This window comes from Macaca thibetana, chromosome 6, assembly GCF_024542745.1.
Source record: "Macaca thibetana thibetana isolate TM-01 chromosome 6, ASM2454274v1, whole genome shotgun sequence".
In the NCBI taxonomy this organism is placed as follows: Eukaryota; Metazoa; Chordata; class Mammalia; order Primates; family Cercopithecidae; genus Macaca; species Macaca thibetana.
Window position 1 is genome coordinate 139,482,309 of NC_065583.1, and position 27,917 is coordinate 139,510,225.

Sequence of the window (27,917 nt, forward strand, 5' to 3'; positions counted from 1 at the left end):
CTGGGGGTGAGCCCAACCCACCAGGGACTCCTTGGTTCCGTTTAGCTCCGGGAAGGCCTCCCCCGCCGCTCAGCTTGCATCTTCTCTCCTTCTCCCTTCCCAGCCATGGTGTCCTGAATGAGGGGCCCGCTGCCCCAGCTGAGAACTTCCTTCCACCTCCTCCATTTTTGCACTCCTACCTGCTGCCCAGTCTTCCTCCTCCCTGACATTTCTGTCTATTCCTCTGGGTCCATTCCCTCCCCTCCTTTTCCGGCGCTGCCTTCTTTCCTTTTCTGTTTCCCGTCCTTCCTTGCCCGGTGGCTGCCTTCTCTCCCGGTTGTCTTCCTCGGCACTTTCTTCCCTCCTCTTCTTGCTGCAGTGTCCCTTCTTTCTCATTCATCCCACCTGTTTTCCTACTCGGCTCCTTTCCCATCCTCTTGCCATTTTGCCTCCCATTCTCTTTTCCTCCCTGTTTTCCTTCCTTGTCTTCTCTTCCTCCTACCTCCCTTAGTCAGAAGGGAGTGGCTGGGGGTGCAGCCCTGAACTGTAAGTGACAAGAGCCCTTCACCTCTGGCCCTGCTAAGTCCTTGCAGCCTCAGGCCTTTGTCCAGGGCTGTGCTGCTTCCGAGAACCACAGAGCAATTTCTTCCGTAGTTACCTCCAAAATTTTCTTTTAAATTTTCTTTTTCATCCTTTGCTTTTCTTGTTTTCTTTCCTCTCTTCTTTTCTTTTTTAGTTTTTATGAAAGGCTCTGGGAAGCTGCCAACATAGACACTTCTACTTGGGGGCCCATTGTCATCGGCTTTGCTGCTTTTGCTCTTTTTTTATGTTTGAAGGTTAATCTGTACGATTGTTCATAGTATCAAATAATTCTACGTTTCCTCTCTGGGGTGGCGTCCTTCGTTCAGTGTCTTCTTTGCACCAACCATGTATTTTCGTGAAACTATAACGTGTTTTATAAACCTTCTTATTCACCCTCATTTTGTACATTTCTTTGAATTTGAGATTTATTCTACCTTAATTTCCTTAAACCACCATTTCTGTATCTTTCCAAAGAGGAAAGAGATATTGCTGTTATTTCTCTAGCAGAAATCCCCTAGCCTCATCCCCCGTTCGTGACACCACACACAGCTACTTAAACTCTTCTTTTGCTAACTATGTGTAAAAGGGTAATTCCTCAGGAAAACAAAGTGATGAGAGTTTGGGAGGAAGAAAATGTATTTCTAAAATATTGGAAAGCTGAGAGGGGTCCGAAAGCCAGAATTAAGAAGAGCCGGTCAGGTTCAAGGCCTAGTGCTCTCTTAACTACATGATCTCAGGCAAATCCTCCATGCTTTCTACTCCTCACTTTCTCTTCCATAAAGTGAGAATAACCAACCCTTCCCTTCCCCCATACTAACTGCTACTTCATGAGATTGTAGTGAAGATCTTGTGAAATAGACCAGGCACAGTGGCCATGCCTGTAATCCCAGCACTTTAGGAGGCCAAGGCGGGCAGATCACCTGAGGTCAGGAGTTTGAGACCAGCCTGGCCAACATGGTGAAACCCCGTCTCTACCAAAAGTACAAAAATTAGCCGGGCTTGGTGGTGGGTGCCTGTAATCCCAGCTACTTGAGAGGCTGAGGGAGGAGGATTGCTTGAACTCAGGAAGTGGAAGTTGGAGTGAGCCAAGATCGTGCCATTGCACTCCAGCCTGGGCAACAAGAGCGAAACTCCTTTTCAAAACAAAAGATCTTGTGAAATACACTGGAAAGTGATCGGAAATGCAGGAGTCCAAGCCTCATTCATAGTGCTTTAGAGTCTCTCGAAGTCCTCGCTTAAAGGGGTTCTGCAGCAAATTAACTTTCAAGAATCCTAGTGGGCCTTACTTAGGGATTTGTTTTCTCTGCCTCCCTAGGAGAACATCTGGGGTTACCCCCAGCTGCTCCCCACATGGCCCAAGACCTGCTCTTTGGCTTCCAAGAATAATTGGGAACAGTTCAAGTTTCAGCACATCGTGAGGCCTTCTCAGCAGCGTTGAGGCCAGTGGCAGGGACAGGACTTCCCCAGGAGGGAAAAGTGGGGGAGAAGCCAACCCCAGGCTGTGGGGCCGGGCAACTGTGAATATGCGTGCGGCCAAAGGGAAGGGGTTGATGAATTGTTAAACATCCTATTTCCAGGAGCTGGGTGTTTTCCTGCTGTATGTGTGAGTGCAGGAGCCAAGAGAACCACATACTATGTAACCTCCTTTTTCTGTTCTGTCCCAGCGATCGTAGAAGCCATTGAGATCCCGCAGTTTATTGGCCGCAGTTACCTGACGTATGACAATCCAGATATCTTGAAGAGGTAATAAGCTTCAACAGGCACCTTCCTCAGCTTTCTGGGGGTAAATTTTTCTCTATATCTTTCTCAGAGCTTTTTCTTATATTTCATGCCAGAAGATAATTCTCAAAGAAGACCATTCAGCCATGGCCTCAGGGGAAAAACACACACAACATGAAATAAACATAGAAACTAGAGCAAAATAAAACAAAAAACAAACTAAACTTGAGAAACTGGCCTTTCAAATAACCCTGTTACAAACAATCTAGTATTTTTCTGGTCAAAGGGCCTGGAGAGAGCAACTTGACTGGTCCCAGAGTTTCCAGTATTCAGGCTTTGAGAAGCAGTGAGAATGTGATGTTCCCGAAGCCTCAGTGATGACTATGATTCTCTGAGCAGGGCAGTTCCATGCTGTGCCGTGGCCAGACTGTGCAGCTCTGACCTGGGCCAGCAGCGGACGGACAGACAGATCCAAGCCCGTTCCCTGCTGGGTCCATACCTACCCTGCATCTTCATCAGCAAAGGTCTCTTGTCCCCTTCAGGCTCTGGCCAGTTCAGTGAGAGGCTTCTCAGCGCTCTTCATGTGGATACAGGGAAATGCCCAAGTCACAGCCATGGCGTCTCACCCCTGGTGGCAGAAGTCCCAGCCCTGGCCTGGAGTTGCTCTTGGTTTGGAATAGCCTTTGACGTGGCAAAATCCTCAACTCAGTCAAGCTTGTCTTTGGCACTTTCAGTTTGCCCCTTATCTCTTTCTTTCCCTTCCCCCAGTTCTTTGTGGCTTCTAGTGTGCTATTCCCCTTTCTGCTCTCCACACAATCATTCTGGGATTTCCCCGCCTCTTCAGATTGACTGCATCTTAACACACAAGGGCAAATCTTTAAACAAAAGGCATCCAGTTCTTAGGGTGGAGTTTGGTGACTTGTCAGGGAACAGAAGTGGTTGGGAGGAATTCTCCTAGGGCACTGGATGTCCCTGGTAACTCCCAGCACACCCCAGGCAGACACTGCTTCACTTCTCTAATCCCAGGTTGTATTTATCTGTGTTGTCTTGGCATGGGGACTTAGGTAAAATGGATTCCCAGCCAAGAGAGACCGTCCTCCTTCTTCAGCCCTTTCTCTCCAAAAATGGAAGGTCATTCAGCCTAGAAAGCAGTGACAGGGTGAAAGGGGCCCAAGCGTTCAGTCTCTGGGGGTTAGTGAGAGACTACCAGGTGGTTTGGGGGAGTAGAGGGGATTGATGAGAGCAGGAGACATGAGGCCCAAGACCACAGCTACCTTGAGTGCCATAGTGTGTGTGTATGTGTGTGTACACATGCGTGTGTGTGTGTATGTGTGTATATGACAGTACAAATGCATGTATGTGAGGCAGCAGGTAAAAGTCAAGTTCAGGATCTATTCCAGTCAGATACCTTTGGTGCATAGTAACAGAAAGTTCAGCTTAAAATGTCTTGCACATGAGGGATATTTACTATTTCATATCACAAGGTGTCCAGACTTACACTGGATCTTGGGTTGATCAATTAAGAGAAGCAGCTGTACCCTCAAAGATTCCAATCTCATCCCTATTTCTTGCTTGTTGTCCTCAGCATCTTCTCCCGAGGCCACTCCCCAGCTGCCTATAAGCTGCACATACGATGACTCTGACTATATCCAGTGGAAGTGAAAAAGACTTTTTTTCTCATGTGACTTTTTAAAAGAGAAGGAATTCTTCCCAGAATTGTATCTCACTGGACAAAAGGGATATGATTGTGGCTCTTCTGTGCTGCCACATGCCTGCCCCTAAATCAGTCACTGGCAAGAGAAATGGGAACCTCTTGACTGCCTTGTAACCAATCAATACACGCAAGGCAAATGGGAGAGGGAAGGAACCCGAGCGAAAGTCTGGGCTAAGCAGGTCTCTAGGGAACGGGTCAGTGCTAGATTGTGCTGCACCTGGCCTGGGGGACCTCGCTCCTCCCTTGCCGTGCTGAGGTCCTGCATGGGGAATGCAAACTTGGTCTCTTCCTGATGAGCTCAGGCTCTGGGAAGCCTAGACAATAGTCCCCTCCACTGTTCACAATTGAGGACACTCTGCAGACACAGACCCAGGTGTGTGGGACAGACAGAGGGATGGCTCAAGTGACTAGAGAATGGACAAAGGAACTTTCCAATAACATTATGCTAGTAGCAATATTAAATTATGTTTCCTCCTATCTCACCCTTGATTCAAAGACCTCAGCCTTCCTCTTTTCCCTGTGCAAGATGAAACACTGATCACGCTAATAAGAATGAATTTCTGAACTAGTCTATTCTTAAGCATTGCTAAGAGCACATCAGCCTGTGAACCTATTCCCAGCCATGGATGTAGAGCATGGAGCCGGCCTAGCCTGAGCACCCCTCCTTTCCTTGAAGCTTCCTGTTCTTCTCCACCCTGGCTCTGCCTCAACACCACTCCAGACCATTCACTATCAGGCCATGTTCCTTGTCTGAGATGCCATCACTTGGGTATTTTCCCTGTCTAGACCTTGTCCCCAAGGACAGTCCACCACTTACCGGCCAGAGCTGGCCATCCACAGCCGTGCTCCTAGCCTAGAGTGGCTGCCAACTTGAGCCTCTTGGTATTTAGGAAACACACTTTCTGTTGGGGAATGGGGCCCTTGAGTAGCAAAACAGGAAACAGAAAAGAATGAGGTGTGTACGGGGTGCAGCCTAAGCTGTGATGTTGGCCATAGTCTTGCTAATCTGTCACTCAGCAAATGCTCTGTGGTGGGGTTCACAGTGCTTGGGGAGGGAGACTGCTGTTGAGTGAGCAGTCCAGACCTTTAGATCCGTGGTGCAACTCAGGGTGATGAAGTAAGCGTCAGAAAGTGCCAGATTATCCTACATCTGGTTCCTCAGGGCTGGCAGGCAAAACTGGAATTACTCGGAAACAGATGTTGGTGGTTGATTTGGTGGACTTGTTTGTGTATTTCCTCCAGGGTGTCAGGATCAAGATCAAATGTGTTCATGAGGTTTAAGACAACTGCCAAGGATGGCCTTTTGCTGTGGAGGGGAGACAGCCCCATGAGGCCCAATAGCGACTTCATTTCCTTGGGCCTTCGGGATGGAGCCCTCGTGTTCAGGTAACCCACTCTCCAGCTGCCTTCAGCAGCACCTTGCGATTTTCTCAGACATTGCAGCTCATGCCAAGCAGAGTGATTCAGAAGGGAGCCAGAACACAGTCTGCTGGAACTGGCTGAAGCCTGAAGCTTCAAGGCTTATTGGAAGCTCCTGGTCTTTCTTTCCAACATTCATCTTATACAGCAGCAGTCAGCAAACTATGGCCTGGAGGCCAAATCTGACCCACCACTCTTTTTTGTAAATAAAGTCTTGCTGGGGCCGGGTGCAGTGGCTCACGCCTGTAATCCCAGCACTTTGGGAGGCCAAGGCGGGCAGATCACTTGAGGTCAGAAGTTTGAAACCAGCCTGAGCAACATGGAGAAACCCTGTCTCTACTAAAAAATACAAAAATTAGCCAGGCGTAGTGGCAGGTGCCTGTAATCCCAGCTACTAGGGAGGCTGAGGCAGGAAAATGGCTTGAACCCAGGAGGCAGGTGTTGCAGTGAGCCGAGATCGCGCCTCTGCACTCCAGCCTGGGTGACAGAGCAAAACTCCATCTCAAAAAAAACAAAAACCAAAAACCAAAAACCAAGAGTACCCCAGTATTCCAACAGGAGTTTTTTTGTTTTTTTGTTTTTTGTGTTTTTTTTTTTTTTTTGAGACAGAGTCTTGCTCCTTTCCCCCAGGCCGGAGTGCAGTGGCGCAATCTCAGCTCACTGCAACCTCTGCCTCCTGGGTTCAAGTGATTCTCTTATAGCACATGCCACCATGCCCGGCTGATTTTTGTATTTTTTGTACAGATGGGGTTTCACCATGTTGGCCAGGCTGGTCTCAAACCCTGACCTCAGGTGATCTACTCACCTCGGCCTCCCAAAGTGCTGGGATTACAGGCGTCAGCCACTGTGCCTGGCTTGTACTCTTTCATTTATATATCGTCTATGGCCGTGTTCATGCTACAGTGGCACACTTGAGTAGCTTCAATAGGAACTGCATGGCAGAGCCTTAGGAATTGACCATCTACCCCTGTGAGGAACAATTCTGTGCCCTTGTTCGAGTGTGTTACTGCTGCATGCTCCCTACTCATAAATTAGGAAGGAGCAGAAAGAGGACTTGGATACTGCCAAGCACGAAGGCCAAGCATGGAAGCGAGTACTCAGCCTAAGACTCAGCAGCTCAGGAAGGTCTAAAACCCTAAGCTCCAGGAGCCCTGACTTTAAATTCTGACTCGGCTCCCTGTTAGCTGTGTAGCTGTGGGAAGGAGAATCCCCGCTTTCAAGTCTCCTGCTGCTGGAGGAACAAAGCACAGATTCGTGTCTCAGTGGATCCAGCCAACATGAGAGTTTTGTAAATGCTTCTTGGGTGTTACCGATAAGGCGGTGCCAGAAGTTCTTCCCTCTTTTAAGTGAATTTAGACAGTTTTCAAATGTGTCAAATACATAGCTATGAAGTAGTTAAAGAATTACCTGAATGATTTCTCCCTACCCTTCTTACCAGATTGGGTGAAAGCTGAGCTTCCAAGGGGTAGGGTCTGTCTCCTGTAACATGAAAACACTTCTCTAGAGATTGTCATGGCATATCCTCACACGAGGTTAGAAATCGCTCCTCTAGACAGTGGCTTTCCAAGTGTGGTCTCCAGACCAGCAGCCTCAGCATCACCTGGGAACTTGTTAGAAATCCACATTCTCAGGCTTCACCCTGATCTACTGAACCAGAAACATTCCAGCAATCTGTGTGGTAACTGTTTCCCCAGACAATTCTGATACCCTCAAAGCTTTGAGCTCCATGGGGGAGGCATTTCTCAGGCTTGTACTTCTTAATTCACCCTCTGATGACTAGCTCGAGTGGCCGCTAAATGATATGAAAGTAATTGAATTGAAATAGACAAAGGAAGGCTCACTAAACAAGGGAGAAGTTGAAGACTTAATTCTGGGGCTTCTGTTGGTCGTGTGCTAAGATTACTGACAGCCCAAGCAGGATAACAAAAATCTTTCCATTTGAATAAAAGGCATTTTGAGAGGAAATGTCACTTGTCCAGTGTCATGCTATTCCCTAAATAGGAGAGCATGCTAAGTGACTCAGTCCTATGATTGTTGGGGACTTTGGAGAGTCGTGTGTAGTTGAGGCTGGAAGCTGGCAGGTGAGAGACAGCTTCTCACCATCTCCGCCTTCCTGTCCTCCATAGCCTCCCACCCATTGCTGGCCCAGAGGTTGAACACAGAGTTCTTCACACCCTATTTCAGGCTGGCTGCCTTGAAGCCATTTTCTTGTGGTTTTCCTGTGGTTAACCTCATCAAGGCCTCAAGTACTTGATTGTGCCCAGAAAAGAGAACTAAAACGGTAGCTTAGCTGTGGGTGGGATGGTCCCACTTCCCCCCTAAACTGCCTGCTGAACCTATTCACCACCCACTCTACCCCAGCAGGGAAACAGCTCCCACCAGCTCCCACGCCAAGCCCTGGAGAGCCCCGTCCCCTCTCCCACCTGCTTAGCATCCTTCAAACAGCTCTACTGTATCCTGGACATATTTCTTGTTACCATTTCTTTCTCAGGATTCTGAAAATTGGTCCTCTGTTTTTCTTCTAATCCTGGAGTTCTGATTGTGATCTGTGTAAGATACACTGCTGAGCCCAGGCTGAGGCTGACTTCTGTGCCTGCTCTGGTCCTGGAGCCACCCCATCGCTGCCGCTCTGTTCGTCCTCCATCTGGGCTATTATCCCACCGCATCAATGCCCCCGATGCTGACGTAGGGAAGCGTCCCAGCGGGCTGGGCACAGAGAGGAATTCCAGTGTAGGCCAGTAGTTTGAAGATGTCAGCATACAGTGAATCACTGGGGAGCTTGTTTCAAAGGTAGATTCCCAGGCTTGCCCCCTGAGATTCTGATGCAATAGGTGTGGTGGGCACCGGGGTCTGATTAGAAACAAGCACCCGGGTGGTTCCAGGACCCATACCCTGTGAAACAGGGTCTGAAGTGGCTTTGGAATTACACATGCCTGATCCCCTATGTGGGCTCATGCAAGTTACCCAAATCTCAGCCTCTGTCCCCTCCTTGCAAAACGACAGGGTTCGCTGTAAAGATTAAATGAATGAATTCATGTAAGGGGTTCAATGTGGGGCAACTTTCTCCTTCCTACCAGTTCCTTGGGGTGCATTGTCAACCCTGTATCCAAGCTGCACTAAGTGCTGCCTCTGTTAGGAGTGGTGGGATTATTCGTTTGGCTCCTATGATGTGCAGTGCTTCGTACATAGCTAATTAATGATAAGAAAAGTTATGATCCTTGCTCAAGCATTTTCTGAGTCTTAGAATCCTTTACCTCAGAGAGAGAACATGTAGTTATTATTAAAACGTAGTTCTTATTTTTATTATTGTTACTGTTATTTTTAATAAGTCATGGGCCCTGCCCCTGAGGAGCACAGATCTGTGCAGTCTGGAGAGTGAATCTTTCTACAGAGCAGACAAATTGTTCTTGAGGTTTCAGTGTTTGATCCAGGCTGAAAGCAGATGAAGAGGAATCCTAAGATAATAAAATACAGTCTCAACTTTCATGACTTTCTTCACCTAAATGCTGGTTCTTTGGCTAATTTAGTGCTCAAAGCCTTTCTGCCAGAGAATAGGGAAAAGCGATGGGATTCTAAAAATGTATGTATGTATATATATTTATAGTTTTGGTGCAAGATTTAGCAGAAAAAAAGGAAATCAAAGTGCTCGGTGAAAATGAGTGTATTTTTCTGTTTTCTGTTTTGTTTTTGTTTTGTTTCATTTTGTTTTGTGATTGTACGTGGGACATAAAACCTACCACCGGCGGGGTTTGTGAACATTGCTTGACCGTTCACACTGAACATTGCCCACTTAGTTTCACCTCATCACATCTTCATGCAGTGAAGAGGGGGAAGAGACTTGACATTAGTAAAGTGCTTTGTGCTACAGTTTAAAGGGGACATGATTAAAAGTGTCACCACAGGAAAACAGGAAGGTGGCCGAGTGGTTTCCAAAAGGCCTCACCTGAAGGTATTTCCGAGTGGCCCACCTTGGTGCTCTGGCTCACAGCCTCTAGTGCACACCAAGCTGAGCGGCTCAGAATAATCCATCATGGCAGCCAGGTTCCCAAGACATGGGTAGAGAAGTTAGACATAAACATTCTTATATCTGTCTCTACATTTTTATACTGAGGCATGCCTTCCTGCCATGCATGCTTGTTCAGTGTAGAGCTTGACACATTTAGAATATGTAAACACTGATTCACTATCACTCAGAACAAGACATAGAACATGTCCACCACCCAAAAATGCTCCCTCATTCTTCTCCCAGTGAAGGTAACCACTATTGTTGGTCATTTATGATTATATACATGAGGGAGCTTTTCCAGGGTGAGTATCAGCATGTCAGGAGAAGTGGGAGGTTCTTTGGAGGGTCTGAAGTCAGATGGAATTGGGGGGTTGGGGAACCAGGCCATGGAGAAGCCAACTGAGTTGACCCCTCCCGCAGTGATGGCTGGATTCCCATCTGCCAGATTCACGGTTGACTCCCTAGAGCACATTCTGGCTCTTGGCCTGAACAGGAGAGTTGTCGGGTTGGAGAACAGAAGGAAGCGCACGCACCATTTTTCTAGATGGGCTCTTAGACAACTGAAAAGGTTTTCATTCACTGCACCACAATCATGTTGCAATCCAGCCTCCCTGCCCTTACACAGCCAGGTCACCTTGATTCTGAGATCTGGGTGTTCCGGACTGCTTTGGTTATATATCGACAGCTTGTTGGCTTACTTTCCCACGTGGCTAGTCTTCTAGGAGAGATGTGACACATTCAAGCCTTGGTGGCAACTTTCTCCTTCCTACCAGTTCCTTGGGGTGCATTGTCAACCCTATATCCAAGCTGCACTAAGTGCTGCCTCTGTTTGGAGTGGCAGGATTATTCGTTTGGCTCCTATGATGTGCAGTGCTTCCTACATATGTCATGTTACTTAGCATTCCCTAGGATTCTTCAGGGAAGGAATTATTATCCCTGTTTGACAGATGAGAATATTTAGGCTCAGAGAAATGAAACAAGTTGTCCAAGGTCACAGAGCTGTTAGCTAGCGAGTCTGGGGATCAAGCTATGTCCATTGAATGTGAGTGTCCATGCTCTTTCTGTCACCCCATGCCGCCTCTCAGAATGGCCATAGATAGTTTCTGCCCACCAGCAACTCGCCCTACTTCCTATTCATTCAAGAAGTATTTAGCCACCAAATCATGAAATCTCAAAATCCCGCCGCCAGACTGCTTTATACAAGGAGTTACTTGATGTGGGAAAATTCATTAGAAAACAGTGGACTTTTCAGGGTCAGAGTGGCAGCTTTGTCCCAGTGTTTGTCGAGTCACCCCAAGTCCTATTCTTGGTTAAATGTCAATGGGCTGGGTGAGTTCTTTGAGCCTCCATTATCAAAGGAATGACATATGGTGCTTTCTCTGCAGAAAGCCAAGCACTTCCTATTCTTGCTGTTTTCTCAGAATGAGTACATGCGAGTGCCTGGTAACTCATCCGGGTTTTCTCTCGACATCCCTCTATCTTGGGCAATGAGGTGAAGGAGAGATATGTCCTCTTACAAAATGAGAAGGGAGTATCCCAGGTGGAACATACTTCCCTTCAAAAGCTTGGTGGCCTAGGCTTTGTTGTATTATCCAGGGAAAGTCTGGGCAGTTGGCCCAGTGCCCAGGCTAGAGTAGTCACTCACTAAATATTTGTCGAATTAAATTTAATTAGAATAATTGAATGAACACTGGATTAAGGGAGATATTTCTCTCTGGTAATGACATGTTCATGTTTTCTGAAACCCTTACGGTACCAGGGTGTCTGGGAACTGAAATAGAAAATAGGAAGCCACTAGAGAAACCTGATAGCAGAGTTAAATGGGATGAGGACAGAGGATACACCAAGTTCAAATTCTACATTAGGTTTGTGATTTTAGGCAAATTCCCTTAATCTCTCTGGGGCTCATCCTACTCTTCAATGTTCAGTTTAAAAAAAACAAAAAGTGAAAACAGATGTATTCATTTCTTAGGGCTCTGGTAATGACCATAAATTAGGTGACTTAAAACAATAGAAATGGGCTCTCTCGCGGTTCTGAAGGCTAGAAATCCATCATGCAGTGCTAGGGTTCGCTTCTTCTAGCGGGTCTCAGGGAGAATCGGCTCCATGCCTGTCCCCCAGGTTCTGGTGGTGGCTGGCAGCCCTTGGCGTTCCTTGGCTTGGAGATGCCCCACTGCAGTCCCTGCCTCCATCTTCCCATGGTGTTCCCTGTCTCTGTGTGTCTCTGGCTCCATGTCCAAATCTCTTCTCATAAAGATACCGGTCATATTGGATCCATGGCTGCCCTAATCCAGTATGACTTCATCTTAACTAATGAATCTGCAAAGACCCTATTTTCAAATAATGTCACATTCTGAGGCTCTGGGTAGACATGAATTTGGCGGGTGGAGGGAGGGGGCAGACCATCATCGTAACACAGTGTAAAACGTTACACATGATAAAGCCCTTCTTGTTATTCCTGATACTCTAGTACTGATGTTGCCTTACATGAGGGCATTAAAAAACAATCTTGATAACATTATGCTAAATGAAGTAAGCCAGTCACACAGTCCCAAAAAGACAAATACTCTATGATGCCCCTCATATGAGGTATGAAGAAGAATCAAATCCATAGAGTCAGAAAGTAGAAGGCTGGTTGTCAGGGGCTGAGGGGAGGGAAGAATGAGGGGTTATTGTTTAATGCAATGCTTTTGTTTTGTAAGATGAGTTTTGGAGATTGCCAGCCCAACAATATGAATACGTACTTAATGCTACAGCACTGTATGCTTAAAAATGGTTACAATGGCCATGGTTACGTTATGTATATTTTACCATAATTTAAAAGTCTGATAATTTTTAATTACATGAACCAGCCTGGAAACCCACCAACTTTTATAACACTCTTGTTTTCTGTTAAGAAAACTGCACTCTGAGTTGCAAAGAACTTTTGCCCTGAGAATCATCTATGAACCGTGTCTGCCTGTGCCTCAGTGTTTTATTCTGTTCTCTTCTTCTTCTCCAATGCCTTAGCTATAACCTGGGCAGTGGTGTGGCATCCATCATGGTGAATGGCTCCTTCAACGATGGTCGGTGGCACCGAGTTAAGGCTGTTAGGTGAGTCTCTCCTGCAGCATGAGCCAGAGCCAGAGCTGAGCAGTGGAGGGATGCGGTATCCAGTTCCCTTGTAGTCCCACTGTCCTGTTCCCCAACTTTGCCTGGCATCCTAGTACCCCTGATCCAGGGCATTCAGGGAATTTTCTATGAACTCCCGCTGTGCCCTACACTGACATTAACAGGCCAGGGAAACTAAACCCCCAAACCTTCGCTAAGCAGTAACCTTCTGGAGAAGAAACCTTTTGATGGCTGAACTGGAGGAGCCTTGAGAGTTCAGGGTATGTGGACTTTAAAGAATGTTTGGGCTGGGCATGGTGGCTTACAACTGGAATCCCAGCACTTTGGGAGGCTGAGGTGGGTGGATTGCCTGAGCTCAGGAGTTTGAAACCAGCCTGAGTTACATGGCAAAACCCCGTCTTTACAAAATACAGAAACTGGCTGGGTGTGGTGGCACATGGAGGCTGAGGTGGGAGGACTGCTTAAGCCTGGGTGGTGGAGGTAGCAGGATCATGCCATTGCACTCCAGCTTGGGTGACAGAGTGAGATCCTATCTCAAAAAAAAAAAAAAAAGACTTTCAAATCTCATTGTACAGGCAATCCTCCCCCATCCCTCTGGCTTTTTTTGTTTGTTGGTTTCATTTGTTTTGAGGCAGGGTCTCGCTCTTTCACCTAGGCTGGAGTACGGTGGTGTCATCATGGCTCAGTGCAGCCTCGCTTGCACTCCCAGGCTCAGGCAGTCCTCCCACCTCAGCCTCTTGAGTAGCTGGGACCACAGGTGTGCACTATCTGCCTTGCTATGTTGCCAGGGCTGGTCTCAACCTCCTGGGCTCAAGTGATTCTCCCGCCTTGACCTCCCAAAGTGTTGGGATTATAGGCATGAGACACTGCACCCGGCCACTTTTTTTTTTAATAACATTACCTAAACCTTAGAAGCTGACAGTATTTCACCCAGCACCGATTACTTATCTCCCCATCACAGAGGTAATCACCACCCTGACTTCTGATTAACTTTGGATGAATCATTCCTTTGCTCTTCTTTGTATAATAGTTTTACTATTAATACCCTTGTCCATATTTCTAACAACATATTTTCAGAAACCAAATAGCAGGCTGAAACTTAGAAATGTCAATCCCACATGTTACATGAAGGTCCCAGGAGAAGAAAAGCTGAATCGAGGCTCTGGTTGGGGTTCCCTGAGAATTTATCATAACCGTTTCTGGGGCAGCCAGTGGGTAAAGTCATGAGTGAGGCCTGGGAAACATGGTGCCCACCATGGCTACTTTCCTACTTAGCTCCCATGTAGGCTGCGATGGGGAGAGCTTCGCTGGGCCCCCAACCCCTGGCTGCTGGGCCTGCCTTTGAAACCCTAGAGGAAATGGGGATACAGAGGCAAATCTGTGCCTCTCAGCTTCCTAGGTGGCCTAGAAAGCCCTTGAGACAGAGGGTGATTTTGATGAAGTCCCAACTCTAACTTTCTGAAAAAAGAAATGTTTTCCCATCATGAATATCCACATGCTTGGATTTCAAATAGTTTCTAGACTACAAGTCAAAAATTAACTCCAAAATACTCCGAACTCTATGGCTTCTAACTTCTTCATTTCTCCCTCTTACCCATCTTTAAAGGGGCTTGGCTGGAAACATCTAAAGGACTATGAAATGCTTGAGCTCTTTACCTCTAACTACACTTGATCCCTACAAATCCCCACCCTGGGAACATCAGGAAACAGTACCCTTCTCCCACTTTCCTTGGGTGGAGACCATTGGTTATTCACACATTGTGGAATAATTTTTAAACCTTCACAGTTGTTGTTGGGGTTTGATTATGTATATTAAGATGACACACTGGTGAGGATACCAGGCACTTCCTAGACATCTAAGGAAACTGATGTTAAATGATCTTCCCCTAGACTGTACAACTGTTTGTGGGAAAAGCCAAGATTAGAATCCCAGCTCAAAGCCCTTTCCTTCCCACCCCATGATGAAACCCACCCAAAGCTAGGATTTCAGATGTTTGGGAGGGATAAAGCAGTGGAAGAATTTCACATGTCAGTTTGTCAAGCTGGGCACCATGCAGATGACTCAGCAGACTTGGCTTTTCCTATTGGCATGATGGATACGTCTCCTGGTGGGTCTTAGTGGCAATGAGGCTGAACAGAAGGAGTTAAGCCCAGAACTGGATGAATGGGAGGATTCCAGCAGATGCTGAGAGTTGTGAGCAGACAGGCCTAGAAGAGAGGATACAACAGATATCAGGGGGAACTGGGTTAAGGCCATGGATATCAATTATGGTAAGAAGGATTGACTGGATGCCTTAATTCTCTGTGGCAGGCTCCAGGGTTAGAGAGAGAAGTGTCAGTGAAAAGGAGATTGCCCAGGGGTCCTTGCTTTGGACCCTGTCTTGCTCTGGGGAATCCTGGTCTTGCAGGCATTAATCCCAGCAGAAAAGAGAAAATAAATTCCAGTTTATTAAACATCTCCAGGTGCCAGGTACTTTTCATACTTTGTCTCAGTTAATATTCACAGCAACTTAGGTTTTATAATCTTCATTTTACGGATAAAAATGATGATATGATAATGATATTGAAAACAATAGCAACACATTCCTCTACCAGTCTTTATAGAGCAAGATATGTATTAGGTATCATGCCCTGTGCTTTGTGCACATAACATCTGATCTCCACAATAATCTTGGGAGATGGGCATAGCTATTCCCATCTCAGGTGAGGACGCTGAAGCTCCACAGATTCCCTTGTTCATTCATCTTCTGGGATGAGCCTTATATTATTCCAGACATAGGAGACACCTCACTGAAGAAAATTAACATCCTTGCCTCATGTTCTTGCATTCTAATGGTAAGCAACAGACAATACATAATAAACATGATAAAGAAGCATGTTATTATGTTAGAAGGTGATGCCACATTTTTTCAAATCTAAGATGCCATTGATTATAAGGTATATCTTCATTTTAGATATAAAAAATGAAAAATTATTAGACTTTATGAACTAGAGTAAGTATAAAAAAATGGAATATTTTAGAGTAATTTCTTTTAAAAGGCAGGGCAAGCAAGGCAAGCTGTTGCGGGTACTGCCTGTCACAGCATTCAGATACAGGATTCTAAGAAAGCACGTTTGTGGTCTCAAAGACGGGGACAGAACAACAGAAAGTTCTCTAAAGCTCTAGAGAAGGTGCTATCAAGAAGTGAGGCCTGAGAGAGTCCACCCCCCAGTGCTATAGAAGCAAATGTATTTGCTCGAAGAAGGCTCATGGGGCTGGATAGGTTTGAAAAACAGCTTTGAAAACTGCAAAGCCCTTGCCACCAATGAACACCTCCCTTTTCCTGTCTTCAGAGTCACTTTAGGGCTCTGTGGGTCCTTTAGAAACTTCCGAGCCAGTCTTCCCATAGAATGATCCTCTACCTACAAAAACTGCTTATTGGCTTCTCATTGTACTTAGAATCCCAGCTCCCTATGGCTTCCCATGCCTCGCCACCAGCTCTCCTCCCCTGCGCTTCACCTGAAAGGTTTTCTCTGGCCTGCTGTCACCTTCAGGATAAATTCTCAACTCCTTACGAGCGGTTGACCATTTGCTTGGGGCTTCATCTTTCCCAGCCCCAGTGTTTTGTGAGTTCCATCTGCGCTAACCCCTGCTCTTTCTCTTTGCTGTTGTTGCTTCCTCTGTTTGCATAACCTTCTCCTTCACTTGACTTAACCTACCCGGGCTACAAGACTCATTTTGGCCAGAATCTCCTGTGGGCAGCTTTTTCTGACCATCTGTCTAATAACTGTCCTCTCCCTAGTCTAAGTTAGGTGCCGCTCCTCTGGTGGAATTCCACAGCACCCTGTGGTCTTTGTGGCGGAGTGCTGGCACTGTGTTGTCATTCACAGTTTGACTTTTTGTCTTCCTCAGTAGACCGCAGAATGCCAAGGGCCACAAATTTGCCTTTTGCTTTGATTTCTGCAGCCCCATCATTTAGCACAGTGCCTGGCACGTAGCAGGTCCCTTTAATACATTTATATTGAAATGAATGAATGATTGAACGAACTCCAAAAATGCCAGGCTTTTTGTTCTTTTTTGTTTCGGTGTTTTGCAGGGATGGCCAGTCAGGAAAGATAACCGTGGATGACTATGGAGCCAGAACGGGCAAATCCCCAGGCATGATGCGGCAGCTTAACATCAATGGAGCTCTGTATGTGGGTAAGCGATCGACCCTCTACCAAAGCTAACTTAGGCCAGTGCTTTTCTTATTAGTCTTCCATTTGCTGTGCCGAGGCTGCACGCTTGGCTGGATCAAATACCTGAAAATCAGGAAGCCCTCCAGATATTCCGTTCTTTCATTTTCTGAACAGCTGACTCATGGCTGAGGGGGCAGGAAGGGCTCCCTTCGATGCTTTTATGCTTTGGACAGATCCACCAGGAAAACCAGGCTTTTTCTTGTTTATAAAACAGGAATCTGCTAAATATAGCTCCATGAATTCTCTCTGACAAAACAGGACCTGTCTTTCTTTCCCCTTGCAGAATAGAATGACTAGTATTTCTGTAAATGGCTTATTAGAATTAATTCACTAGTGCAGATGCATAAAAATGAAAAGCTATTTTAATCTATATGATATTTTCTATTGAAAGCATTCAACATTAGTGCATTTCTTTTGGTTTAAGATGACATCACTTCTAACTACACCTTGCATTCTGTTGACAGTATACCACACTTCAAAATTTACTAGACACTATTTGGTCTCAAAGTGGTCAGTTGGGCCAGAAATCACACAAGAGGAATGAATTTATAGCTTTTGATTGTGTACCAAACTGATCCAAGTCAATCTGTTCCTTCAAGGATAATTATAAAATAGTGAGAAATGAGGTACCGAGCAGCTCAAGGGGCCCACAGCCCTCATGTATCCTATGAATCAAGGGATGCCTTGATTAGCAGACATTCAAGTGCCCCAAAGCGGAACCCCGACCTTGCCCTGCTGACACCTGCCCTTTGGCTCACCTCATCTCCCTCTTGCTTCCTGGCAGGTGGAATGAAGGAAATTGCTCTGCACACTAACAGGCAATATATGAGAGGGCTTGTGGGCTGTATCTCTCACTTCACCCTGTCTACCGATTACCACATTGCCCTCGTGGAAGATGCTGCGGATGGGAAAAACATCAACACTTGCGGAGCCAAGTAACACCAGCTGGCCTTGCCCAAGGGACAGAGCCTTCTATTCTGAGAATCCCAGGGGCCCTGAGATCCTGCCTGATGCTATATGCAGAGGCCCAGGGACCAGGTGTGTGTCCTCTCACCAAAAAGAAAGTACACACTGATGAGAAACTGAGAACCAAGACAGGCATCCCTGGGTGGCCTTTCCTGCTGACACTCCGCGAGCTGACCCAGCAGAATTCCGTGTGTAGGAAGCATCGGACCTTGTCCATTGAATATGTAGCGGCTGCCAGAGATCACACATCAATGCAAATTCCAGAGCCTGTCTGCTATAGCTCAATGACTGTGTTGTGATTCATGGTACGTTAAAGAGAGAGAGAGAGAAAGAAACCCCCAGGGCAGTATTAAAATACTTCTCTCCTTCCCTGACTCATGACACTCTTCCTGACAGCAGAATAACTGTGTGCCCTTGAACTTCACATTTCCCACCTTGACCCATGGATTGTTCGGATTAACCCCTTCCACTCCTCACTGGCTGGCTCACTGTATTCTGACTAGTCCATGAAAATAAAGATGGAAGGAGACCAAACACAGAATCATAATCATAATGCGGCCCCCTTCCCCAGAGCTTACCTCGAATGTGAAATTCCTACTTTTTATAATGCAGAGTTAAGGAGCTGAGCCCCATGATTTTGTAGCTGTACTTTTGTATGTGTATATTTTTATAGCTGCAGACTGTCCACACAGTATACTTTTGGAAGTTTGGGTGGATGACCCTGAATTCTTGCACACCTTTCCTAAAAATTTCTCCCAAAAGAGACTTGTTTGGGCCATTTGTGGTGTCAGTGGAATGGATAGGTAACTTGGGTGGGTGACTTGGGGAGCTGACCATCCTCTTTTGGTAAATGTCGACGGCTCAAGGGGATGAATATGAAGCTTTCCAAGATAAGCAGATTAAAAGGAACATGTGTTACCGAGGTAGGTCACTGTCATTTTTGCTTTAAGAGAGGGGGAATATCTGTAGTAAACTTGAATAAAGGGGACAAAGCTAGAACTTATTCATTCATTCACTTATGGAGGTGCTACTGATTTTGCGGAGGTCAGGTCCATACTGACGGACACTAATACAATCAGTGTTTCTAAGGCTGTGCAGGGGTCGGGGGACATGCTGTCAGGATGGTCTGAGCATCTGGGTGAGAACCAGAGAAACAGTACTTCTTCCTTCTGTACCATGAGCTGTGCCCCTTCACTATGCATGCACTTGACCCCAGAGACAGCTGGTTCACTGGCAGATCCCCATGACGGACTTACTAAGGGAAAGGTGAGATGAACACTGCCCCCAGAGAGGGGGGAAATATGATCTAACTTATGCAAGAGCCTATAATTAGTCCCAGTCTTGACTCTACTTTTGTTTGTGCAGCATTCATTCGCCAAGACTTGGGGTTTGTGCAAGGCAGTTTTAAGCACATAATGTAATCATAAAAGATGAATAAACTAGAGAGGTCCACTTTGTGCCCCAATCTCCTGCCTTTGGGAAGCTTTGATGGCCAGGATCCTTTCTCCCAGAGGAATCATGGTCATCATCATCATCATCCACTCCTAGACACATAACCTTACATGAGTGCAATCCAGAGAAAGGCCACGTGGTAGAAAGCGGGTCCTTCACCTCCCAGACACCCTCGCCTCAACACCTCTTCCTTTGATACTGTTGGGACCAGTGCTTCCCAAGATGTCATGGAGTTGCTTTTACGGCCCATTTTGATGGATTCCCTCCAGCCATAAATATCATTGTGATCTTAGCAAAATCTTCAGCTGAATTGAAGCTGGAAGAGCTGTTGCTGATCAGTTGTTGTTCCATGAAAGTGTTATCCAGAGAAAAATGCAATGTCCCAGGGATGCAGGCCTGGGAGTAGAACCACCTGCCTCTGGCTGGGAAGCAGACGAGGCTAAGGGGAGAAGAGTGATGTGATGACAGGGTCAGGGGAGTAGGGATCTGACAGGTGAGAGAGCAGCAGAGTGGAGGGACCCCAGAGAAGCTGGTGACCTGGGAGGCTTGGGCTCAGAGGACAGGGTAAGAGACAGTGTATCCCATGTGGGCTCCTGGGTGTCCAGTTTTCTCTCTATGTGTATCTGTTGTCATGGCCACAATAATGCTGCATAACAAAAATCACAAAACTGCAATGGCATACAGCAATGAATGTTTATTCCTCACTTTGAGTGGTCAGCTTGGCAGCTCTGCCAATCTTGGCTGGGCTTGACTAGGTGGGATCTTCTGGTGTCGGTTGGACTTGCTCACACGTGTCAGGGTTGCTAATTCAGGATAGCCTTGGCCAGATTGATGAGGTGGCTTGTGTCTGCTCCGTGTGTTTCTTGTCCTCCTCCTGGGCCAATGGGCTGGCCTGAGCATGCCCTTGTCCTGACGATGGGGGAGGGCACAAGCACGAGACTAAAGGTGGAAGACCTTTCGCGGCCTCGGCTTGGCACTGCCACACCCCAGTCATCTGTGGATTCAAGAGAGGAAGAAATGGGCCAGCCCCCACGTGACATATGGGCTCTTCTCCAGCATGAGAAAACTACCAAGCTGCCTGGCAGTGGGCATGGACTCAGGAGCAGTAGGAAAGCATCACTGCTGATGCAATCGGTCCACCCCAGCAAGTCCTGTGTCATTCACGACAGAGCGCAGTAGGGATGCCGTGACCCCCTGGCCATAGCTCTTTTCTGACCTTCTCTAACTCTTGGGGCTGGGGGCAAGGTCCGTGATGTTCTCGGTGCCCAGCCAGTCCAGGCCAGGTCTGATGCGAGCAGCACCTGCCCTCCCCCTCACATTGTGGTATCCTCTCTTCTCCTTGCCCTCCTTCCACCTGCTCCCTGACACTTGGCAGCTGGCCCCATTGCTGTTCTGAGGAGGAGGGACTCGAGCGGCTGGGAGATGGGATCTGTGCCTGGCTTTTGGGTAGCCGCTATGGGGAGAGCATGTTGGAGAAGGCTGGCCAGGCTCTTGGCTGGAGAGAAAGGTCTGGGGTGTCACCAGGGAGCTCAGAGGCTAACAGCAGTCCCTGTCCTAGGAAGGAAGGATAGAGTGGGGCACAGGATCCTGAAAAGCTTTTCTCCCACAATCAGGATCCGAGAAAATTCCCTGGAACCTGCCACATGTTCGAAGCAAGGGTGACCAAGTGTGGGCTGAGGATGTCCTTGCTTTTCCTATTAAGATGGACTTCCATAACCCTCCATGTTCCTGGAGACCCCACCTCAGGATTTCTCTCAGGAAGGTCTGTGGTGTGTTCTGTGTCCCCTCCTGCGGCTGCCCAGGCAGCTCCCACGGCCTGCCCACCGCCCTGAAGGCCACCCCGCTCTCCTACCCTGGTATTTGTCTTTCATTTCCTGACACAGTCCCGTTCCCGTCTCCAGGCCCCTCCAACACAAACAGGCTGGCTGGTGTCCACACACAGACTGCCCTGCTGGCACGGGCACTGGCGCTTTCCTGCTGCTGCCCCCTCTCCTTCCTCCCTGCCCACCTCCTCCGCTGGCCCTGCAGGAGCTGCCGCCTCCTCCCTGCGTGGGAGGAAGGAGCTCGGAAAAGCGCCCGGAGCTGGAGCTGGCAGGCCCAGGGCTTTCCACTTGGAGGAAACGCTGCATTTTTCACCTTTAACCCAGAAAAATATGGTTCTCAGAAAGCTTGTTTTTAGCACTGTGAGTTCCCAAAGGAGGAAGAATAGGCAGTAGGAGGGGCCCCCAGCCCCTCTGAGCTCCGACAGCAACCCCCACCCCAGAATGCCCTTCTTCCTGGGAGGGAATGACCCAGGAGCAGCCTGCAGAGGCCCAGCTGCAGGAAAATAAAGGCAGAGAATTCCAGCTCCAAGTGGAAAGACAATACTTTAGGAGAGGAGCCTGGACAAGGCGTGAGCCGCTTCCCACCTCCTCCCTGCCTCTTCCAGCTTCTGCCCAGTCCAGGAACGCACAGTAGTTGCCCTTGGAGCTGGGGGTCAGTCCGGGCACACCCACCACCGCCCAGACCCTTAGCTGAGAAGGGGGTAAGATTAGCTTATCAAAGGCGGGACGACATTCTCCAGCACTTTCTCCCTGCAGTGGTGAGAGAGCTGCCAGCATGAAATCAAAATTAGAATCCGAAATCAGGGGTCTTACAGCTTTAGCCCACTCCCACATTATTTCTCAACATGGAGATGTGGGTCATCCGACGGTATCCTACCTGGGGACTTATCCGGCACACGCTAAACAGAGAAGGGAAAATGTAAGCAGCCCTGCCTCAACCATTGTGAGGCCAGAAGTCCCAGGGCTGCCTGCATTTAAGCTGGTGGGTCCCGTGGAAGTGAGAGGCTGCCGTTAGGAAGTTTCAGTTTACAGGTGGCTATGTTCGGGCCAGCAAAATGACTAATCCAATGCAACAGCATGAGCTGGCTTCTGGGCTAGGCCCTGTGAGTAACCGCACCGCAACCTCACAGTCAAAGAATGTTCACATATTTGATCTTCATAACAGTCCTCCTCCTATAATGGCCGGAGCAGATGGGCATGGACTGTTTGACTTAGGAAGACGGACGCTGGCCAGAAAGACCGGGTGACTTGCCCGTGGTGCCACCACGAGGATGCAGCAACGATGCTGTGCCATGGAGCTTTTCTGCCCTTACCCTGACCTCTGGTCACGTGCAGTCTGCCCAGGGACACCTGCATTGTTGAGGGACATTCCGGGGCTCCCTTGGGTTAGCTGTCGTGGACAGTATAGTCATGTAAGTGAGGGAGATTCAGACAAAGGTCAGGTCCCAAGAGTCTGCTTGCCAGCGCATGCCATTTTCTCATCACAGCCCTGAATCTGCCGTCTTTCAAAGCCTTTCTGTTGCAGGGACTCTGGGTTGAGCAAATCTGAAAGCAGAAGCTAAAGAGCTAGTCCAGCGGGGTGGGATTCAGGACCCTCTACAGGCAATTGGGTGTGGGTTAAATTCTTTTCCCTTCCCTCCTTTGCTTTCATCTCCACAAATAACCTCCATAACCCTGGGGAGTGGTTGCAAGCTATTTCTGCCCAGGGGCATGTTCCCCTGGGCCCCTGCCTCGCCCCGGCCAAGCCATGAGCTGAAAGAGCAGGGCGGGCAGCCGGGAAAGGCCTCCCCTGCTGCTCCTCTTCTTCCCGTTTGCTCTTGCTGAGGCATCTTTGTCCTAGAAAGTTCATAGCTCCCAGGAGCACTTGCCCTTTCCTGGAAAGACAGGAGAGAGAACATGATGTCTGAGCACTTGGGAGGAGGTCTCCTCTTTTCCATTTATCCATCTTGTCTCTCAGTTTTGCTCAAGATGCAAATGGTGTCCAGAGGCATAGAAATTTCCCAGCATGTGGCATGGCCTCCCCCGATGTCCCAGCGCTCACCTCCAAGCCAGGGCCCGGCCCGGGGGTTTGGCCTCCCCGGATGGCCTGCTGTCAAGGGGCTACAGCTCTGACTTGGCTAGGAGAGGACTTGAGTTGGAATGACTCTTCGAAGGAAGGCCAGGGAGGCTCAAGAAATTTGCCGTTTATACTCACTTAATAACAAAAGTAAGAGGCACCAGGCCAGGGGCTTAGCTAAGGAAAGCCCTGTTAGGAAATTGGCCAAAAGAAAGCAGAGGCAGAGAAAATGGACTATGAGGCAAAAAGAGCTGTGGGAGGAGAGGGGTGTGGGGCCGCAGGGGTCGCAAGGCTCGCTGCGTGGTGACCTCAGGTCCTGCTGGCAGCATTCCATGTTCTCACTGAACATGGGGTTCAGAGAGCAACTGTGGGGTGGGGTTCGGAATGAAATGGGGGGCCCTGTCTAATACAGTGGAAAGTGGAACATGTGCTGATTGCTTGTCCAGGCCACATTCATACCACCTCAGAAATGAAGGTAGCCCGGGCGGTCTCTGCTCCAGCTCCACATGGGGCTAGAGAGGTAAGAGGATGTGCCTAGGGCTGGGGCCCTTCCCTTATCCATGTGACTGCCTCTGGCCTGGAAGCTGGGAGCCCCTGGGAGTGTGTTGGGAGGCTTTGGGGGTGTGGGGATGGAGGGTGGAGAGCCGATGGCCTACGGGCCCTCACAAGGATTGCTGTAGTTGTCCCCTCCAGGCACTTGCTCGCACAAGGTTGGTTCACATTTCACTGACACTCACTGAGGACGCGCTATTCACAAACCAGCCCCTGGCCAAAGTGCCAGTGAGGATATCAAGGATAGAGAGGACTCAGCTCCACATCAAGGTGTCGCCTGGGCTGTGGTCTCACCTGAGGCTCGTTGGCTCTTTGCTTCTTCAAAGCCAGGGGAGACTTTCTTTAGGCAGGGCCCAGTCCCTCTCATAAGAGCTCTCCTGAATAGGTCGCCCACCCATGATCATCACCTATTAACTCCAAGTCAATTGATGAGTAGCCTAACCGTGGGAGCGACAATCCATCATTTCCACAGTTCCACGCAAGCATCTTGGGGGCCTTCGTAGAGTCCTGCCTATTACAACCCTGATCAATTCTAACTTTCAGTCTCTCCCACCTCCAGATGATACCTCCCCAAAAACCAAGTTCGTTTTCCTAAAATGCACCTTCTGTCCCGTGCTATCCCAACTAAAGGTTACGCCACGGTCAGCTGCATCCCTAAACAATGAGTCAAACACTCAGGATGAGGGGGGTTCTGTTCTCAGAGAGCATAACCGTATTTTAAAATTCCTATTTATAGTTCTTGAAAATCCTGTGTTCCTGGGGTCCAGGGACCCTTTGCCATGACTAAGGACCTAGGCTGGGGTACAGCTGATGGTGTGGGTGCCCAGGGGGACTGAGGAAATTGTCAGGCAGCTGCCCTTTCCAGTGGCCACTCAGCATGACCCCAAGCAGCCCACATCTTAGAAGAGATAGCAGGGAAGCCATGGAACTCTGCGTCGGAATCTTCGGTAGCCAGTTACTCATAAAAGACCACATCAAAAAGTTGGTTTGGGTGTTTTTGTGTATAAGGCGCCAATGACTTTTAGTATGAAATTCAGATATCAAACTAATGCCAAACACTTTTGTTTGACTTTCAGAGTTATCCATTATTTAATGAAAAGTATGAATATAGGAAAATGTCCAGAATACAGAATTAAATAGTTCATCCATACATTGGGATTTCATATATCCATGAAAGAGTACCATAGGAGTGTTCTATTTATATGAAAAGATTTTCAAAATATGTGAAATAAAAATTCAAGTTCCAAAATAGAATCTACAATTCCCTTTTATATATGCACACATATACATATATATGAATAGACATGTACATATATATACACACATTCACACAGGAAAATATTTCTGAAAGGATAAAAAGTAAAATGTTGAAAAGACCTAATGCTGCATAAAAAGATTGTGTGGGCCTAGCATGTTGCTCACCCTGTAATCCCAGCACTTTGGGAGGCTGAGGCAGGCAGATCATGAGGTCAGGAGTTTGAGACCAGCCTGGCCAACATGGTGAAACCCCGTCTCTACTAAAAAATACAAACAATTAGCTGGGTTTGGTGGCATGAGCATGTAGTCCCAGCTACTTGGGAGGCCAAGGCAGGAGAATCGCTTGAACTCTGGGAGTTGGAGGTTGCAGTGAGCCGAGATTGCACCACTGCACTCCAGCCTGGGTGACAGAGCAAGATTCTGTCTCGGCAAAAAAATAAAAAATAAAAAAAAATTGTGTGATTTCTTTTTCTTTACCATTGATTTTCTAGTTTTTCTTCAGTGAGTATTTTTTGTTCTGTCCACTCAGGATATCACCTCTTTTGGACGGACTGGTCTTTCTCCAACTCTTGTGAAAATGTCCTTTGAATAGAACCTCTGTCCAGCCACAGGACTGAACCAGGGATGAGCACATGGCAAGCCAGGCCAGAGTCCTCATGGCGAGCTGGGGAGGATTCTCCTGATGGCAAGGCCATAAGCTTGGATGAGCCTGGACCGTGGGCCCAGATGCTTGAGGAGGTCTTGTTTGAGGGAAGCAAGTTTTGTGTATAAGGAAATATGTGTTATTTCCAGGTGGAATAGGAGACTACAGTGGTGTGGCCTGAGAAACATGCCAGGGCTTACCTGCCCACAAAGTAGATGCCTGAAATATCAGAGCCAAGACTATCTTCCAGAGAAGCAGATACGCAGTTTAGGGAAGAGGGACGGGGGCCAGAATGGATCACTTGGTCATGCAAGTTGTCCATGCAAGTTGAAGGATACAGAGAACCTGACTCACAGAAAATGAAAACAAGGTTCAAATTGGGGAGAAGAGGGCAGAGGGCAGAGGTGACAGACAATGGGTAGAAGGACTCTAACCTGTTGTCACTTCGGATAAAGGCCATTTATCTCCCATCTGCTGTTACCAAAGAGGTAAGAAGATAAGGGTAAATTTCTGTCCAGGGAGAACAAGGTAATTGCATTCAACACATACTTAAGCATCTACTACAAGGCAAGATGGCCCAAATCTGGGGCAGGAGCTGCTTTGATCTACCACAGGGAGCCTCCCATCCTTGTCCTTAACCAGGGTTCCCTTGTCTTACACACTCTTAAGACTATCTCACAAGGGATCACCCTCTGTAGGATCACGCTCTGTAAAATAACATATTTCTGATACCCAGGGAAACACATTAAACCACGTTTTTCTCAAGGTGCATTTAAAGAATATTTATCAAGCACCTGAGATGTGGCAGATCCTAAACTAAGCTTCATGGATGTAAGAGCCCGAGACATTGTTCAATTCCCATTCCCAGATCAAGCGTTACGATTGCGCTTGGTGCCGTGGGGACACGCAGGCCTGGGAAGGCACAGGACTGAGGGCCTGGCGATGCTGGAGAAGGCTTCTCTGAGCCAGCAAGGCCTCAACTGGGCCCTGCAGATGGAAGAAGTTGTCTAAGTGAAGCCCCTGCATTCACTCTGGGGGGACAGATGCCATGGCTCCCGTGCAGGCCCTGAGCTGTGCAGCTCCTCTCTGTGTAACTGGGAGAGATGACCTAAGGAGCAGCCAAACAAGTGCAGAGGCATTTATACCTTTAAGGCCTTCGGTGTTCCTGTAGTTTCTCAAGAGGAGGCATGGGTAGCAAACATCCACTCTGTTGGGAACATGATGTACTCTGTCTAATCTTCCCTAGTCCTGCAAAGGTGGGCATGAAGAGCCACGTTTCAGAGATGAGGACACGGGGAGAGGCTGAATTTAACTCTCCAAAGGTTATCCTGGTAGTAAGTTGTGATGCTGGGATGGGAGCCAGGCCTGTGAAACCTCCTGCAGTGCAGTGGCTGACTCGGAAAAGGTGTGAACCCGGCCTCAGCCAACACAGGAAAGGAAAGGAGCAACAATGGCAATTGAGGAAATTAGACTCTAGGTTCCATTCTGAAGGTGGCATGTTGCCTGCACTGGTAATTGGGCAATTTAGGACTACGAGGGTCCATCTGTTCTCAACACTCTGCTTCCTCAAGGCTTTCAGACTCTGGCTTGCAACAACTCCAAGGATGGTGTAGGTGAGGGGACTATGTAAGTGCCTCTAGAGGCTCAACCTCGAGCAGAGTTAAGGCAGGCTGAGGGCAGGAGGGGAAGAAAGATTTGTTTGAGCTAAAGCTTGACATTCATACCTTTCGAAGGTTTGGAGACAGAGGTTCATACACTGGGGTTGCATTCTTTTTAAAGTTATTTCCACTTAAAAGTTTTTTTTTTGTTTGAGATGGAGTTTTGCTCTTGTCACCCAGACTGGAGTGCAATGGTGTGATCTAGGCTCACTGCAACCTGCACCTCCCAGGTTTAAGCAATTTTCCTGCCTCAGCCTCCCTCAGCCTCCCGAGTGGCTGGGATTTTACAGGCGTGCGCCACCACCTCTGGCTAATTTTTTGTATTTTTAGTAGAGACGGGGATTCACCATGTTGGCCAGGCTGGTCTCAAACTCCTGACCTCATGATCCACCTGCCTCAGCCTCCCAAAGTGCTGGTATTATAGGCGTGAGCCACTGCATCTGGCCATCACTGAAGTTTTTATCAAGATCATCCTCAAAAGCTTTTCTTATCGCTAATCTGAAACTCATCACCCAGGGATAAAATCATCTCCAATTTAAGCACAAATCAGTTCAAGGCATCTCTTGTTACTTCAACTTCCCTGGGACCAGCACAATGAATATTTTCAATTCAGTTTTATTGTTGATCACTCCAGGAGAAAGCCAGTAAGATCAAATTTATAAGCCACTCCAAACAAGCTATTATAGTTCGTTTTGAAGAACTTGTTTGTAAGCTAACATTTTAGTTGACATTGAATACCTTTAATATTGTTTTCATACATCT

General features: G+C 47.7%; 1 protein-coding gene across 3 annotated transcripts in view; it reads left to right on the plus strand.

The window, feature by feature from the left end:
* EGFLAM (EGF like, fibronectin type III and laminin G domains) overlaps window positions 1–18,640 on the plus strand; it is a 200,888-nt gene extending 182,248 nt beyond the window's left edge. For all 3 annotated transcript variants that reach the window (XM_050795117.1, XM_050795118.1, XM_050795119.1), the window contains 5 exons: window positions 2,226–2,304; window positions 5,237–5,380; window positions 12,429–12,512; window positions 16,607–16,710; window positions 17,533–18,640. In XM_050795117.1, the coding sequence (XP_050651074.1) occupies window positions 2,226–2,304; window positions 5,237–5,380; window positions 12,429–12,512; window positions 16,607–16,710; window positions 17,533–17,687 (566 nt within the window). In that variant the 3' untranslated portion in view covers window positions 17,688–18,640. The remainder of the gene's footprint in view (window positions 1–2,225; window positions 2,305–5,236; window positions 5,381–12,428; window positions 12,513–16,606; window positions 16,711–17,532) is intronic.
* Window positions 18,641–27,917: the final 9,277 nt, after the last annotated feature.